This window comes from Biomphalaria glabrata, chromosome 6 (assembly GCF_947242115.1).
Source record: "Biomphalaria glabrata chromosome 6, xgBioGlab47.1, whole genome shotgun sequence".
Taxonomy (NCBI): Eukaryota; Metazoa; Mollusca; class Gastropoda; family Planorbidae; genus Biomphalaria; species Biomphalaria glabrata.
In genome coordinates, this window is record NC_074716.1 from 14,118,154 (window position 1) to 14,135,705 (window position 17,552).

General features: G+C 34.3%; 2 protein-coding genes across 3 annotated transcripts in view; one reads left to right on the top strand and one right to left on the bottom strand.

Annotated features, from left to right (window-relative positions):
• Positions 1-5,418: 5,418 nt before the first annotated feature.
• LOC106052654 (translocator protein-like) lies at positions 5,419-12,689 on the bottom strand. 2 transcript variants are annotated; one of them, XM_056034014.1, is made up of 4 exons: positions 12,575-12,689; positions 8,974-9,075; positions 8,368-8,583; positions 5,419-7,564 (listed from the first exon to the last, which is right to left on the bottom strand). In XM_056034014.1, the coding sequence occupies exons 2-4, from the start codon at positions 9,073-9,075 to the stop codon at positions 7,394-7,396; spliced, it is 489 nt and encodes a 162-aa protein (XP_055889989.1). In that variant the 5' UTR covers positions 12,575-12,689; the 3' UTR covers positions 5,419-7,393. The 2 variants fall into 2 exon arrangements, with proteins under 2 accessions (XP_055889989.1, XP_055889988.1); XM_056034013.1 differs by lacking the exon at positions 12,575-12,689 and adding an exon at positions 9,465-9,512.
• Positions 12,690-12,943: 254 nt separating this feature from the next.
• Positions 12,944-17,552, top strand: part of LOC106052636 (beta-parvin-like) — a 32,601-nt gene continuing 27,992 nt past the window's right edge. The window contains exons 1-5 of the mRNA XM_056034012.1: positions 12,944-13,099; positions 14,293-14,382; positions 14,665-14,735; positions 16,077-16,179; positions 17,284-17,430. Of these exons, the coding sequence (XP_055889987.1) occupies positions 12,994-13,099; positions 14,293-14,382; positions 14,665-14,735; positions 16,077-16,179; positions 17,284-17,430 (517 nt within the window). The 5' untranslated portion in view covers positions 12,944-12,993. The remainder of the gene's footprint in view (positions 13,100-14,292; positions 14,383-14,664; positions 14,736-16,076; positions 16,180-17,283; positions 17,431-17,552) is intronic.

A 17,552-nucleotide genomic window follows, 5' to 3' on the forward strand; every position in this document is an offset into this window, starting at 1 on the left:
AATCAAAGACCTGACAGAACGTCAAAGAATGGACGGGTCTGTCTATGGAATAGAAACTGGCAAAAGACAGAGTGGCAAGTGGAGAAAAACTGTCAACAGATCAACGGTAAATAAATATTGTCCAGGAAGTTGTAAATTTTCATTTTACCTACTCCGTTCGAAGTGTCTGAATCTACAATCCACTTTCAGTAGACACAAAGTCTAGAACAACACATTTTCTTGACACACACACATTCACTAGCGGATCCAGAACTTTGGAGTGGGGGGGGTGGCGATTTTTTTTCCAATCCCTAACCCTAACGCCGAGTAAACCCTAACCCTATGCATAACCCCCCCCCCCCCCCCCCGAAATGAAAATCCCCCCCCGAGGAGGGGATGATCGGAATTAAGTGACTGATTTTTTCCTTTTATTTTGTTTATTTTAGGTGAGATTTTAATACTAAACCATCACTTGCCCTAGCAAAGCCAATGGTTTTTTAGTTTAAAACCCCCTACCAGGGGGTTTTGAGTTTAAAACCCCTTATCTGGGGGTTTTGAGTTTAAAACCCCTTCCAGGGGGTTTTGAGCTTAAAACCCCCTACCAGGGGTTCTTGAGTTTAAAACCCCCTACCAATGGTTTTTGCATTTAAATCCACCTCTTCTATAAAACAAGACAAAAAAATGCAAACGACATTCCCAAATTTTAAGAGCGTAGCTAAATGGGTTTTGACTCAGTTTTGAGTCCATTCAGTGGGGTTTGAAGCTAAAAATACCTCTTCAATATGAAAAACAAAAGCAAATAATACACTCAAAATGTTATGAGCGTAGCTAAATGGGTTTTGACTCAGTTTTGAGTTTAAACCTCTTTCAGCTGGGTTAGAAGGTAAAAAATACCTCTTCGATATTACAAACAAAAAAAATTATACACTCAAAATTTTATGAGCGTAGCCAAAGGGGTTTTGAGTTTAAACCCCCCGCCAGCGGGTTTGAAGCTAAAAATACACCTTCATTTAAAAAAAAAAAAAAGCAAACTACGCACTCAAAATGCTATGAGCCTTCCCAAAAGAGGTTTTGAGTTTAAACCCCCTTCAGAGGGGTTTGATGCTAAAAAAATACCTCTTCAATATAAAAAAAAGCAAATTACACACTAAAATTTTTATGCGTAGCCAAGCCAATTGGGGGTTTTGAGTTTAAACCCCTCTCCAATAGATGGCTTTTTTTTTTAAGTTTAAAACCCCTCCAGATGGTTTTGAGTTTAAAATCCCCTTACATAACGTTTTGAGGTGGAAAACCTCTATCCTCAATATTATTCTAAAGCAAACTACAGTTACTAAATTCTATGACCGTAGGTAAATGGGGTTTTTGAATTTTTTTAAAATACAATAAATCCAGAGATTTTTAAGTTTATAACCCCCAACAGATGATTTTGACGATAAAACATCTTTTTTCGATATAAAATCTAAAAGAAACTACTGTCACCTAATTCCAAGAGCGTATTCAAGAGAGGTTAAACATTTCTACAGTGGCGGGGCTCCATTAATAAACTTCAGTGAATAGTCATCTGCCGAAATTGAAAAACACTAAATGTGGCTCAACAAAGATAGCTAAGAAAGATTTTAGGAGTCAGATATAGAGATCGGGTCTAAATCAAGGACATCCTATGACGAACTTGGAGTCGACCCCTTGGTAAGATTGTGACAGAGTGTCGCATGAGGTTTGCGGGACATGTTCTCCGACAAAATGAATTACGCATAAGAAGAGTTGCGATGACATCCTAGTACAACTTGGCTCCACACATTCATGGAGGTCCCCAGAGCAGGTGGGAAGAGGCTTCAGACATTACCAGTGACAGATTTTTGTGGAGAAAGCTTGACGGCAAATGCGCCGAACGGCGCGGGAGGGTCTAAGTCAGTAAGAATAGCACATTAAGTTTTGCAATTAAACTTTCTAATAGCAGGAAAATGCACTGTAGATACCTTAGAATATGCATTTTGTTGGCTTTTAATACCAGAAATAGTGCTTTGCGGCGGGGCTTCGCCCCGCGTTGGGGGAGCTCCTAACGCTCCCCCAGGCACTTTGTTAGCAATGGCGGAGAGTCAAAAATTTTCCCACTAACTACAGGAAGAACCTATTCTAGGGCACAATAAACGAAAGAATGAAAGATCAGAATGTAATAAAGATTATGTACACACACACACACATACATGCATATAAATATTTTTTTTCGCATGGGGTTCCCCCCCCCCCCCCCCCCCAAAAAAAAAATCCTGGCTACGCCCATGATATATATATATATATATATATCATGGGCGTAGCCAGAGAACCCCCCCCCCCGAAATGAAATCCCCCACCCCCGCAGAGGGGGGGGGGTCGGAATTAAGTGACTGATTTTTTTCCTTTGATTTTGTTTATTTTAGGTGAGATTTTAATACTAAACCATCACTTGCCCCAGCACAGCCAATGTTTTTTTGAGTTTAAAACCCCCTACCATGGGGTTTTCAGTTTAAAACTCCTTACCTGGGGGTTTTGAGTTTGAAACCCCTTCCAGGGGGTTTTGAGTTTAAACCCCCCTACCAGGGGTTTTTGCAGTTAAATCCCCCTCTTCTATAAAAAAAATGGAAACTACAATCCTTAAATTCCTAGAGCACAGTTAAGGAAGAATTTGATTTAAAACCCCCCTCCAAATTTACGATAAACCCCCTCTTCGATATGAAAAAGCAAATTACGCACTCAAAATGTTATGATCGTAGCTAAATGGGTTTTGACTCAGTTTTGAGTTTAAACCCCCTTTCAGCGGGGTTAGAAGGTAAAAAAATACCTCGTTAATATTAAAAAACAAAGCTAATTATACACTCAAAATTTTATGAGTGTAGTCAAAGGGGTTTTGAGTTTAAACTCCTCTCCAGCGGAGTTTGAAGCTAAAAAATACCTTTTCAATATAAAAAAAAGCCAATTACACACTACTAAAATCTATGAGCGTAGCCAAAGTGGTTTTGAGCTTAACTGAGCGGGTTTGAAGCTAAACAATACATCTTCAGTTTATAAAAAAAAAAAAAAGCAAACTACGCACTCAAAATGCTATGAGCAATCCCAAAAGGGGTTTTGAGTTTAATTATTTGAACGTAGCCAAGCCACTTGGGAGTTTTGAGTTTAAACCCCTCTCCAATAGATGGCTTTTTTTTTTAAAGTTTAAAACCCCTCCAGATGGTTTTGAGTTTAAAATCCCTTTACAGAACGTTTTGAGGTGGAAAACCTCCATCCTCAATAATATTCTAAAGCAAACTACAGTTACTAAATTCTATGACCGTAGGTAAATGGGGTTTTGAATTTTTAAAAAATACAATAAATCTAGAGATTTTTTAGTTTAAAACCCCCAACAGATGATTTTGACGATAAAACATCTTTTTTCGATATAAAATCTAAAAGAAACTACTGTCACCTAATTCCAAGAGCGTATTCAAGAGAAGTAACACATTTCTACCAGTGGTGGGGCTCCATTAATAAACTTCAGTGAATAGTCATCTGCCGAAATTGAAAAACACTAAATGTGGCTCAACAAAGATGGCTAAGAAAGATTTTAGGAGTCAGTTATAGAGATCAGGTCTAAATCAAGGACATCCTTTTGACGAACTGGGAGTCGACCCCCTAAGTAAGATTGTGATAGAGCGTCGCATGAGGTTTGCGGGACATGTTCTCCGACAAAATGAATTACGCATAATAAGAGTTGCGATGACATCCTAATACAACTTGGCGCCACACATTCATGGAGGTCCTTAGAGCAGGTGGGAAGAGGCTTCCAGTGACAGATTTTTGTGGAAACAGCTTGACGGCAAATGCGCCAAACAGCACGGGAGGGTCTAAGTCAGTAAGAATAGCACATTAGGTTTTTGAAATAAAACTTTCTAATAGCAGGAAAATGCACTGTAGATACCACAGAATATGCATTTAGTTGGCTTTGAATACCAGAAATAGTGCTTGGCGGCGGGGCTTTGCCCCGCGCTGGGGGAGCTCCTAAGGCTCCCCTAGACCCCCTTGCTAGCAATGGCGGAGAGACAAAAAATTTTCTAACAACTCCAGGAAGAACCTATTCTAGGGCACAATAAACGTAATGTGTAGGTATATTATCAATAATAGGTTATTAGTTTGTAACCAGTTTGTCATTTGGCCTGGTTGTGCGGTTAGCGCGCAGGACTGATTATCTCTACGGTCTCGGTTTCATACCCTGCTCGATGCCATCCTCCGTACACTAGCGGGAGATTTTACATTTAAAAAAAAAATTTACAACTCCAAATGAATCTTTGAAACATTATTACTTTTAAAAATCAAAACAAAATCACGTCTTTAATATTCCTTGCGAATATGCGGATCTGACAGGGATCCGTCTCCCAAGGGGGCCGCCTCTGAGTTTGTGTGGCAACACAAACTCTCTTTGTAATCTTGTTTTATTTTGTAATTTCTTAACTTTAATACAAAAAAAAGAAAAAGTATTTGTTTGTCCCATGGGTGGAAGGTGATTGCATGTATCGCCCCTCCCATCTGGTACAAGCCTTTTTCATTTTATATTTACTAATGATAAAATTTGAGATTAGAGTGTGGTGCGACATAATATACAATGGGTTCACGCAGTTTAAATTATATACATATTCAACTAATTTTGTTCACATACAATAATTTCTCCATAAAATAGGCCCGCCCCCCCCTCACTCAGAGGTCTAGAGTGGGGAGGGCTGTACATGCGATCGCCCCCCCCCCCCCCCAACCACACCGAATCAGCAAAAGTTCCTGAAGGAGAGAGACATAATATAAAATTTAGTAAAATTTTTATATTAATTCAACTAATTTTGTTCACAAACTATGATTTCTTCGAAAAGTAGGACCGCCCCCCCCCCACACTCAAATGTTTTAGGTGGGAAGGGCAGTAGAGGTATTCGATCCCCACCCCATCGGCCAACAGGAGAACGACATAATATATAAAGATCGGTTAAAATACCAATAACAAGTTTTAATCATATAGATATTCAATTGATTCTGTTAGCAAACTGTGATTTCTACATATAAATTGGACCCCCCCCCCAACTAGAAAGTTTAGGGGGGGGGGCAGAATTGATGCCATCGCCCCCACCATATCGACAAACATACTAGAGTTGGGGGCGAATTAATCTAAAATAGGTTTACATATAAATAATTAGTATGTATTATTAACATAAGTAATAAATTCGTATACAAATTGTGTAAATACTATCGGCCGAGTGGGGGGGGGGGGGGCGATCAATACTTCTGTTTATTCAGAACTGTCTTGTGGGCTTAAGTTTTTTTAAATTATATTCTACACATTAACTGATGAAACTTACACTTTTTTCTTCTTCTAGCCAGCTTTTCGGTGCTGAACTGTGAGCTCTATTGCAGACTGTGCCATGGAAAATAACACACACACACATAAATGTCTTATACATTTTATTTCTAATTACCACTACATTCATAGAAAAAAGAAATAGACTAGCCATTATTATTGCTTGTTGTTAGGCTACCATAGGTAGATATCATGATAAACTTCGCATTTATTGTTGATCTAAATTACAAAACAAAATTACTATATAGTTGCAAGAATCAACTCAGATATGAATATAACAAACAGATGATACATTCCAGACACATAGATAGACAGATATTGCAAAAACCAAACATTACATTTCTAATGCAAAGTGTTAGGCCAAACTTTAAAGACACATATGTAAGAATTAATAAGAAAAAAGTTATGACAAAAAAAGTAATACTGTTGTGACATAGTTATATTCACAATATGGTCTCTAAATAAGTTTGTTTTTAAAACACAATGACATACATTTGCTGACATATTAAGATGGGTGTAACCTAATTAAGGATATTCAAACATTCAACAACCAATTACAATTTTATTGTCCCTATTCTTATTAATAATATGTCTTTATTTTGTTGAATGTTTATAGAGTGTTAGTCAAATTTATTTAAAGGGAGTTTCCAACATTTTGTAATTTATCTTCTAAATGGAATGATCCAATGTTGAATTAACACAATATCATACTACCAAAATCCAATACACAAATCTACAAAGTAACTTAAAACAATCATTTAGTAGTTCATATATAAAATTAAATAGAAGTAAAATGGCTTGTTTATAAAGAAAGCGGCACACATTGAACATAAATTACAATTGTATCAATAAAAAAAGTAAACAATAAACTAACAGTTTTAAGGTAAATCAAAGCCTTAAACCTCCATGTATGATTACCATAGTATAGTATAAACCAGGTATAAGGAAGAAAAAAGTAATAAAGTTGTAATTGCTAAAAAAAAAAAAAAAGTTTCTATCCTGCTGTGTCCTTTTAAGAGTTGTGTGCATATACATTTTGTTTTTAATGTAATGACGGTGAGTTACATCCCTTGCCTAATCTATGTATTGGCTCAAAAGATAGTAAAGCCATATCAAAATACTAGCTAATAAGATAGTAAAGCCATTATAAACAATACTTAACTTTATTACTACTTTAAATCTAAGTAGACTCTTTATACACTCAAGAAGAAATTTCAGACTCTGGTATACATACCACTTTTATAATCATTAGATACTGAAGGACTCTGAAACATAGCAGCATTTGTACATAATATTGAAACCCAGTTTCTTTATTCCACAAAATGAACAGGATTAAAAGGAAATATATAGCTCCATCAATTCAATCTATTCAAATAACAGCAAAACAATCTTTGCACACATACACACAAAATGGCATTTCTCTTAGAAACAAAATCTGATACAATTACTCTGAGAAGTGAATCAGTGCTCAATGTGATAGAAACAATGACCAGACCAAGATTTAAAAAAAAAAAATAACACATAAGTAACAGTAACACAGAGTGACTGAAATTACAAACTAAATGAATTTTAACTTTGCAAAACCTTAACTGACTATTTCTAAAAACAAACAGCTTTTTTTCAAATTTTAAATCCAGACCATAGAATAGATCCTTATACTACTGGAAATAAATAATACTTGAAAACTGAATGTCTAATATTTAAAATCTAACTATTACGAAAACCAACAGGCTGTCATGTAAATCAACATTTGGAAGAAAATATTCAAACATGATGTCACAACATAAGGCATAAGAAGAAAGTCCTTGCAGCATTTCAGTATTTTTTAAAATTTCAAGTGAGAAATACACAAATATATTTTATTAAATGCACAACTAACATAACTTTGCCAGTGAAAAAGCTCTTAAGACAATATAAATCATGTAAATGGATCAGAAAAATACTTTATTTTCATGATCTATCCACTTTTTAAAAACATTACCAATGAGACATTTCTATAATCAGAAATTTCAAGCATTTTTGTTCATGGCTGTACTTAACAAACAAAATAGGAAGGGGGATATTTTACTCTTTTTTCTCTGAGTTATCTCTCCATATTCTAAAGGTCAAAGCTGTGGCAAAGGTCACCCAACCCAAGTATGGAAGCATCATGTAAGCAGCCTTTTCATTGACACCATGGAACAAATAGACTGTGCCAGCAATACTTCCCCAAAGGCAAACAATTTCAGCAAAGCCCTGTCAATGACAGAAAAACATGTTCATACAAAAGACTTTAAAGGAGAAGGATGTGGTGATCAAAAAGTATATAAACTCAATTCAAGATGGACATAAAATGTTTGAACATAGGGCCATTTGTGTAAAAGGAGGGACCAGCCCCAAATATTTTTTTCTAGGTTAAAATGAAAAAGTAAAGCTTTTCAAAGTTAATTGAACATGCCAAAACTAACAGCCTAATTTTTTAAAAGGAATGATTAATTAATTTTTTTATTGATACCCAAAAGACTAGCATTTAAAAGACAGAGAGTGGCTATATAAATAAATATGCAACAAATATAATGTAAAAAAAATTATACGCTGCATAAGTTTCTTTCAATTTTAAATGTTTACTTTACGTACAATTTATCTGCACACTAGTAGATTGAAGAAAGAGACCAACAACACACTATCAACCCTATGTGTTTAATATCAAATATATCATTGTTATAAACATTTATTATCAGTGACTGAAATTTCATCCCATATACTTCAGTTACGCTAGAATTTAAAATTAGAACTTCAAATATTTGAATTAGAATAATAAATTTAATAGTTTTTAACATCCCATTGCTGGATAGATGACTACATAGTACTGAGGTAGATAAATGGGCACAGTACAGCATGAAATGTGTCAATGGGCCTAATTACCATAACCATTATTAAAGTTTTTAGTTAAGTAAAAAATGAAATGTGAGATGAATTGTTATTGTTTTTAATTATTAGCAATTTTTTTTTAAGGGAAGTGGGGAATGGGGTATAATCTTACTGCAAGAGTAGCTTACCCATTTCAAGCTGTGAGCACCAAAAAATATAGGTGTCCAGGCCCAATTCAGTGCCAGTTGAGTACCATAAGCTGCCAAAGGCAAAGCAGCATCACCAGTGAAACCACCTCCATCACGCCACACAAGGTATGAAGCATAGCCCATAGTACAATAGAGAGTGGTCCACACTGGAGGAAAAATTCTGTTTGGTGGGCGCCATGAGGGAAGCTTCAAGCCCTAGAGAATAAGTTAAAAATTTTGCACTAATTTTGGTAAAAAAAAAAAGTCTTCTAATTTAAATATTTTCATAAATGAGGTTTAAACAAATGATTATAAAATATTCATAAATGATGAATTTTCTCCTTTGAATGTGAGTTGAGAAATCAAATGGTTATTGTTCACTTCATTTTTCATTTTGAAAAGTTGTGTTAAAGGTCATTATCAATACCAACATATAAATAAGATTGAGCTTTATATCCTAATTAGAAGAAATGAAAAAAAAAAAAATCCAAGTAAAAGTCTTCAAAAAGATTGAAATAGCAGTAAAATAAATAAATAAATAATATAAAAATAAATAAGAAAAATTAGTTATTCACTTTAGACTATAAAACAGGTATCCATACTAACCTCATACCAAGTCTTAATATTTCCTCGTGTAATATATCCAGCAGCTAGACCTCCAATATTGGGCAAGATAATGGCTGCAGCTGGTGCTAAGTAGTCAGACATCTAGAGAAATAAAGTAAACAAAGTACAGTTGAATCCAGTTAATTCAATCAGCCATTTATTCAGACCAAATCCTATTACAGTCCTACAGTCAAATCAAAACAATCCCATCCTGATTTGGTTAAATTAACTGGGTTTCAGCTTTTCTTCAACAATGATTTTATAACAATTAAGCCACAAGATTTTATCTAAAAGCGCAGATTTTTTTTTTCAGATTCTTAGACTAAGAGGCAAAATCTTTGATACCATCAACTAGGTTTAGAGCATTAAACAAAGATGTTTGTTTTTTGCAATTAAATCAACTTCAATGTATTGAGACAGAGAATACAAAAATTAGTGTGTCTGAAAACTCTTGGTAGACTCTCAACCCACATTATTTCTTCAAATATTACCATAGATACTACACATGGTGTTGAATATGACATTGAAATTTTGTATGACTGAGATACACACATCTATGTGATGCTTTAGAATAAGATGTCACATGAAAGATAACACTCTCAGAAGAAAGACAAAGGGCAACTGATAAAGACTTAAGCTGCTTAAGATAACTATCAGCAGCTCTATAATCCAACAAGTTTAGCCCAAAAATAATTACAGAAAATTGTTGCCACATTAAGTAACTCAAAATTATAAAATAATAATACACTAGCTAGACCTTCTGACCCTTTAATATGTCATAACATTGTTCAGTGTTTCTGCTGAGGTCTGTCCGTTACATAAGAACAACTAACAAACAAACAAAAAACACACACACAATATTTTGTGTAGAAGAAACGGCAAAATGTTCATTAGTATTTTAAAGTTTGAAATTGTTTTTCTTTTTGTAAGTCATGGTTCAGTGTTTACTTTTTATTCTCCTGTCCTGAAGTTTAAGTATATCATCTATCCAGAAAGAATTTGTCAAGCCTAAGTAAGTTAACTTAGGCAAAGGCTAAGTTGGTTACATTGCTGCACTTGCAATAAAATTGCTATGAAGTACCTAGTCCCATATTAAAACACTGCCAACGCCTTTTCGTCAATCAAAGTATAAAGTATGCTGAAAGTAGAAAACAAAAATAGTCTAGAAATCTGGCTTTGCACTCTCACACACTCACCACAATCCACCCTGAACTATGACCTGTTACTCAAGTTACTGTTATTAGTGTGATCATTGACTTGAATTGATTGACACTGCTATTGAAAGTTTTATCATTGATTACAAGCCAATACCAGCTGAAGGCGAACTATTTTTATCTAGACTATTCACAATTCTCTATATCTAGACTAGAACTATATAGAAACTTTCTAAAAAAAATCCAGAGTCTAGATCATGGGTGTAGCCAAAAAGGAAAAAAAAAGGGGGGGGGGGGGGAGAAAGACTTAAGTGACTGATTTTTTGCTTTGATTTTGTTTATTTTAAGAGAGATTTTAATACTAAACCATCACTTGCCCCAGCGCAGCCAAGGGGGTTTTGAGTTTAAAACCCCTACCAGGGGTTTTGCAGTTACATTCCATTCTTTTATAAAACAAAACAAAAAATTAATACAAACGACAATCACCAAATTCTAAGAGCATAGCTAAGGATGATTTAAAAAAAAACTCCAAAATTTACTATAAAACCCCTCTTCAATATAAAAAAGCAAATTACACACTGAAAATGCTATGAGCGTAGCCAAAAGGGTTTTGAGTTTAAACCCCCCTTCAGCGGGGTTTGAAGCTAAAAAAAATACCTCTTCAATATAAAAAAAAGAAAATTACACACTCAAAAATCTTTGAGCGTAACCAAAGGGGACTTAAATTTAAACCCCCCTCAAGTGGGGTTTGAAGCTAAAATAAATACCTCATCAATATAAAAAGAGCAAATTACACACTCAAAAATCTTTGAGAGTAACCAAAGGGGTTTTAAGTTTAAACCCCCCTTCAGCGGGGTTTGAAGCAAAAAAATACCTTCTCTATAAAAAATAAAAAGCAAATTACATACTCAAAATGCTATGAGCGTAGCCAAAGAGGGTTTTGAGTTTAAACCCCCCCCTCCATCGGGGTTTGATGCTAAAAAATGTAAATTACACACTAAAATTCTTTGAGCTTAGCCAAGCTAAAGGGGAGTTTTGAGTTTAAACCGCCTCCTCCAAGTCACTTTTTTTTAGTTTAAAACCACTCCAAATGTTTTTGAGTTTAAAATCCCCCTACAGAGTTTTGAGGTTGAAAACCCCCTCTTCAATATTATTCTAAAGCAAACTACACTCGCCTAATTCTATGAGCGTAGCTAAATTGGGTTTTGAATTTGTTAAAAAAAACTCCAGAGATTCTTTTAGTTTAAAACGCCACAACAGATAATTTTGAAAATAAAACTTCCCTTTTCGATATAAAATCTAAAGCAAACAAAAGTCACCTAATTCCAAGATCGTAGCAAAGAGAGGTTGCAAAATTTCTAGCAGTGGCTGGACTCCATAATAAAGTGTAGTGGATAGTCATCTGCCGAAATTGAAAAAGACTAAATGTGGCTCAAGAAAGAAGGCTAAGACGGATTTAAGGAGTCAGTTATAGAGATCGGGTCTCAATCAAGGAAATGCTATGCCGAACTGGGAGTCGACTTCTTGGTAAGGTTGTGACAGAGCGTTGCATAAGGTTTGCGGGAAATGTAATACGACAAAATGAATTACGCATAATAACAGTTGCATTGACATGGAGGCCATCACGAGGAAACCGCAAACAGGAACATCCTAGTACAACTTCACGCCACACTTTAATAGAGGTCCTCAGAGACGTGGGAAGAGGCTTCAGACATTGCCAGTGACAGATTTTTGTGGAAACAGCTAGCCGCCCAATGAGCCGAACGGCGCAGGGGGATCTAAGTCAGAATAGCACAGGTTTTGAAATAAAACTTTTTAATAGCAGAATAATGCACTGTAGATACCTCAGAATATGCATTTTTTAGGCTTTCAATACTGGAAATAGTGCTTGGCAGCTGGCTTTGCCCCGCACTGGGAGAGCTCACACCGCTCCCCCAGACCTCATTAATATCAAGGGCGGGGTGTCTACAAACTTTCCACTAACTCCAGGAAGAACCCATTCTAGGGTATAATAAATGTTTTCTGAAAGAATGAAGAGTCAGAATGTAATAAAGATTAATTAAACACACGCACACACATATAATATATATATATTATATATAGCGCGGGGGAGGGGAGAAAAATCCCTGCCAACACCACCCCACCCCCGAAAACAAATCCTGGCTACGCCCATGGTCTAGATTACTCAAGTCTAGATCTAGACTTTAGTCAAAATAAGCTAGCAAAAAACATCTAGATCTAGTCTGGACAGAGTCTGTCGCACTCATGTCATAAACAGTCATACTCATGAAGTCATGAAGCGCTGCGGTCAAATCAACAGGACGAGTTTCATCATTTTCAATTCTTTTCATTTGACGATATGTTATATAATTTCTATACTATTGCAACTTTTCTAGATCTAGTTATTCAATAGTTACATAAGCAAATGTAGATCTATATCTACTTACTTTTTATAAAAAGTGAGGATCTTGGTCACGTCCCAGCACTCTTATGTAAGTAAAACTAGACTCTGTCACTCTATCCTTGGAACAGAAAGATCGTAGTTCCGATGATTCGCTCTGCTGGGCCCTAGTTGACCTCGTTAGGCACTTGACCTATGACCTTATTAGATAAATAATAGACTCAAATTTAAACATTAGAGTCTAGGTCTAGATCTAGTCTACATGTAACATTTGTTAAGGGAAAAATAAATTAAAATTAAATATATTTGCTTGTTAAACTAGATCTAGATTTAGACTATTAATTTGCTTTTGTGATTGCGTAAAGAAAATAATTTTACTCGCTCCTAATCTGGCATTGGAAGCTCTACACTTATTGGAGAGGATAACTCATGCAGAAAACTTCCGGAAGAAGGAAGTAGGATAAAATGGCAACATCTCCAAATACTTCGACTCTTTCACCAAGCAAGAAGAAAGATGAATCCTTTCTTGAAAAGATCGGGACCATGGGTCGTAAAAAGAAAATAAAGGAAGGTGAGTGCCATTTTCATTACATTTGTAATCAAATAATCATAATGTAAGGATCATGTAGCCTAGTATACGATTATTAGACTATAATTGACTTTAATTAATTGGTTATTCATATTCATTATTCATGTCATTCATGATATTGGTTAGACCAGTATAGTAGTGTTACTTAGTGTAGATTGATGTCACTAGCCTAGTGTGTGACTAGCCAACTACTAAAAAGCTACAAGGTTGTTGGTCAGACCAGTTATAGTACCTATGCTGAGTATGCTTGCCCTTGTTTCTTGTACTAAGACGACTAAGTGTACGTAACCAGGTGATCAATATTTATGAATAATTTGTGGTCCACTCCCCATTCCCTCTCTTGTCACTCTTGAGCTCATAGATCTACCACAGCAGTGGATTTTTTTTACTAAGCTTTATAATATATCAACTCACTCTGTCTGTCTGGCCAAAAGTTTGTACACCCAATCTCAGATCAAGCTGAAATTTTGCACTGTTATTTCTTTTACCTGACAACACATTACATAAGAATCAGTTTGAAAAATCAACCAATTAGTTCACTTACTATTGATAATAAATTATTTTGTATCTCAAACAAGGGAAAGAATTTGTACTTGACTGAAGTGGTAGTATAAGCTGAATTAGCCCCCTTCATATATTGTCGTCTGAGGCTTAGTGAACACAAACATGAAATAAAAACAATAGATAACTATTCAATCTGCCATGTTCATAGACTCTTCGCTAGTAGAGTGTTTACAGTAAAACACAGTATCTTAACTAATAGACTATAAATATTTTAGAGACCTAGATCTAAGTATTGCCTGCAGTGTCACTGTCATTAACTGATGTCACTATTCACGTTGACACAGTAATGAAAGTCAAAGCGCCCTTGCCACTTGCAGTCTCACTGTGATGATGCATTAATTTTAGACTTTTAATTATATTTTTTTCAATCAATACAGTCATACAATCAGTACCCTCCCTTTTAAACCTATTTTTAGTCAGTTCAAACTTTTTAGATTAATAAACTTATTTGTCATTTAATGATAGCAACAATTACAAACTAAGTCTGAGAAATACCTTATAAAAAATGTTGAATTGAGCACTAATTCCTAAAGAGATTTGATCACATAGTGCTTGCCTTTGAGCTTAAATACCTGTTTAAATTTAACATGTTTTTTATTTGTACATTTCAGTCACAGAATTGCAGGAAGAAGGTAAAAATGCCATTGAATCTCCTACCAGCCCTAATATACCAGATATTGGACCAGAAGGATATCAGCTAGGTATACACACACACACAAATAGTTTGTTTGTTTGTTGTTTTTTTCGTGAGAGTGTGAAATTGAAAATGGAATGGCTTAGTACAATGTTAAGGGCTATTGAAATTGAAGCATTTGAGTTTAGTGTGCTTTACTTGTAAGTCAGGAAAGTCAATCCTTAAAAATAAAGTAAGAATGTCAGAAAAACTCCCTAATTAGAGGATCTGTGTGATAGTAGGTTTATGTGTATTCACTTATTTAGATTACTTCATTATTATTAACAAAATGTTTTTTTGATTTTTCTAGCTGACAATGAAGAGCGTTCAATGATAGAACCAACATCTAGAGACAACCCAAAACTAATAGAGCTTATAAAAGTAAGTCTGTATAATTTAATCTCATATGATACAATTTGTTTTTAATTTGAATCTCATTTTATTATAAAACTTTCATTGCATAAGAAAGAATGATTGTGAATTTTTTTCTTTTTTTTTTTAGAACTAGTCAACCCGCAGCATAGCATATGCCTCTGTTTTGCAGGGCCAGCCTTAGGCCACTGCAACCTATGTGACCGCACTGGGCACCGCACTTTCATTGGTCCCAAGCTAATTCTAGGTGTAAATTATTAAATTAAACCATTTTATTACTTATAACAGCTCCTGGAAATCTCTGGAAATTATTAAAATCTTTTGAAAACTCATTAAAATGTCCTGAAATATATACAAAATTGTCATTTCAAGGTGTCATTCAATATGGAAAGCGCCAATCCTACGCGCGATTTTAAAAAAAAGGCATTATACAATACCCATCATTATGGAATTTTCTCGCGCCTCAAATAATGAAGAATTACTTGAGGTCAACAATTCTCAAAGATAGATTGAAACATTTGGTAATTCTTGCTACTGAGCGTGATCTATTAGCAAACTGAATTTTTATGATATATTGTATATATACTGTAACACTGTACGTAGTAAAGAATGAATAAAACGCAAAGATGAATTTATTTTCGTATTGTTTTCACTTATTATCCATATCCCTACCCAAACTGGGCCCTGTGCAAACCTTTTCGCTTAAGGCCCCCCAATGGTTAAGTCCAACCCTACTATTTAGTGACAGGAATACAGAGAAGATTACTTGTTCCCCCCCCCCCCTTTTTTTTTTTGCTGCAAAAGTTATGTGGGGTAACTTAAGTTCGACTTGCAGAAAGAAAGAGTTATCTTTCCATGACTTTCAATGGTGTCAGGCATGGTTTGGCCATGAAGAGAATTATATATATATAGATTACTAGCTGGTTGGCAACACCGTTATAATTTTTCATAGTAAAAAGAAATTGAATAAATTTAAATTTGGCTAGAGATATAGATCCAACATTGATTCTGAAAGGACTATCGCATTCTTAAAAGGACTATCACAAATGGGAATTTCCTAATGTGAGGCATTATTGCTTCAAGAGTTAGATAAATTAATGTTTAGGAAAATGTTTGCATCCTCTACTTAGTCTAGATCAAAAAGCCTATCATTGGAATATTATAAGTGTAGTAGATCTAAACATTTGTATAACTAGGATTCTTTCTCTTTCGTTATTTAATCTAACATTCATTAGTTATGAAGAGAAAAACAATCACTCTATAAGCTGTATGAAGAAGGTATTGTCTTTTTAACAAAATATTTTAAATATTTTTCTTGTTTAAATGTGTTCATTTGTTTCTTCTTTGAAGGTTCTTTTGGACTGGATTAATGATGAACTGGCAGATCACCGTATCATTGTTAAGGACATAGAAGAGGATCTGTTTGACGGACAGATTTTACAGAAATTAATAGGTATGTAATTAATTAAAGGCTGATATAAATTTACTAAAAAAATATATATAGCTCCTGCAACCTTTTGGATATAAAATTCATGGAAATCTGCTGCAATAAAGAAAAAATTGCAATAGTTCTTGAAAGCTTCTAAAATTAAATTAAAATCTGAAATTAGGACAAAAACAACTTTTAAAGCTATATAATTTGTAAAACTGGTGGAAAAAGCACAAAAAAAACAACAAATAGAATTTTATACAACTTGATTTGTTCACTTAATGTTTTACATTAATTTGCTCTCCAAAAAAAAAAAAAGTCCTTGCTAATATAAGCTACTTGCTCACCACAAAGTTTGACTTTTTCTTGGATTGAGATATGTTATATTGAACATTTAAAAAGAATCTTTTAATTTTGGGTTAACTTAGATATAATATACAGTTTATTTATTGCAACATTGTTTATTTATTTTCATTGAATATTAATTAATTCACCTGATATTTTTAATTAGAATAACCTAACTCAAAAAAAATTTACATCATATTTTACTCAATCAATACTTGATTTAGAGATGAACTCAGTGAATCTAAGCTAATATAAATAAAGTCATCAAATTCCTCAGAAAGTATTTTGTAGAGGTTTTTTTAAAATAGGAATGAATCAGCTTCAAATGCTTTTGAAATCATTATTTGTCCCTAAATCAATATTTAAAACAGCAGATCATAGAAATCTCATGCTTATGTGGTGCAAACAAGACCTGCATTGAATTAAAGGTTAATTCAGGTACTTGAGATATACTAGCAATTGGGTAAATAGCTATCCTAATAATAAGCTCAAAGCACACATTTTTCCAGCAACATCTCAAGATATATGGTTGAGGGAATAAAGTATTGAACTCAACATTATCTCTGGTTCTATGGTTCTAAATTAAAGGAATTCAAGTGTTAACACGTGTAAGGAATCCCATGTCATTCCTGATGAAAGATATGCAAGTGAAAGATAATTAGATAATTATTGCTTTTTTTTTACTTAATAAATAAATTACCATTTGTAGGAAAATGTGTTTTAAATATAAATGCTTGTTGATGTTTATTAAATTATGTAAATGTTTAAAATTCTTCTCTTTAGAAAAGCTTTGCAATGTTAGAGTTGAAGCAAGGGAAGTAACTCAGTCTGAAATTGGTCAAAAGCAGAAACTGAGAGTTGTCTTAGATTATATCAACCATATTCTAGGAGTCTCACCCGTTTGGAGCCAACAGAAATGGAGTGTTGACAGTATGAACTTTTAATTTTCATTACCAATATCTTTTGCATGAATTTCTAGCCAATTTAGGGCTGATAATAATTAAATTCTAGCATTGCAAATTTGTACGTATTATAGCTATATAAATAGGTAG

Excerpts from the sequence above, each read along its gene's own strand:
- LOC106052654 (XM_056034013.1), bottom strand. The coding sequence starts at position 9,497 with ATGTCATATTCAACACCATGTGTAGTATCTATG. Across the intron at positions 9,076-9,464 it reads CACCATGTGTAGTATCTATG|ATGTCTGACTACTTAGCACC; the intron begins GTAATATTTGAA and ends TTATTTCTCTAG. Across the intron at positions 7,565-8,367 it reads GTGCTCACAGCTTGAAATGG|GGCTTTGCTGAAATTGTTTG; the intron begins GTAAGCTACTCT and ends TGTCATTGACAG.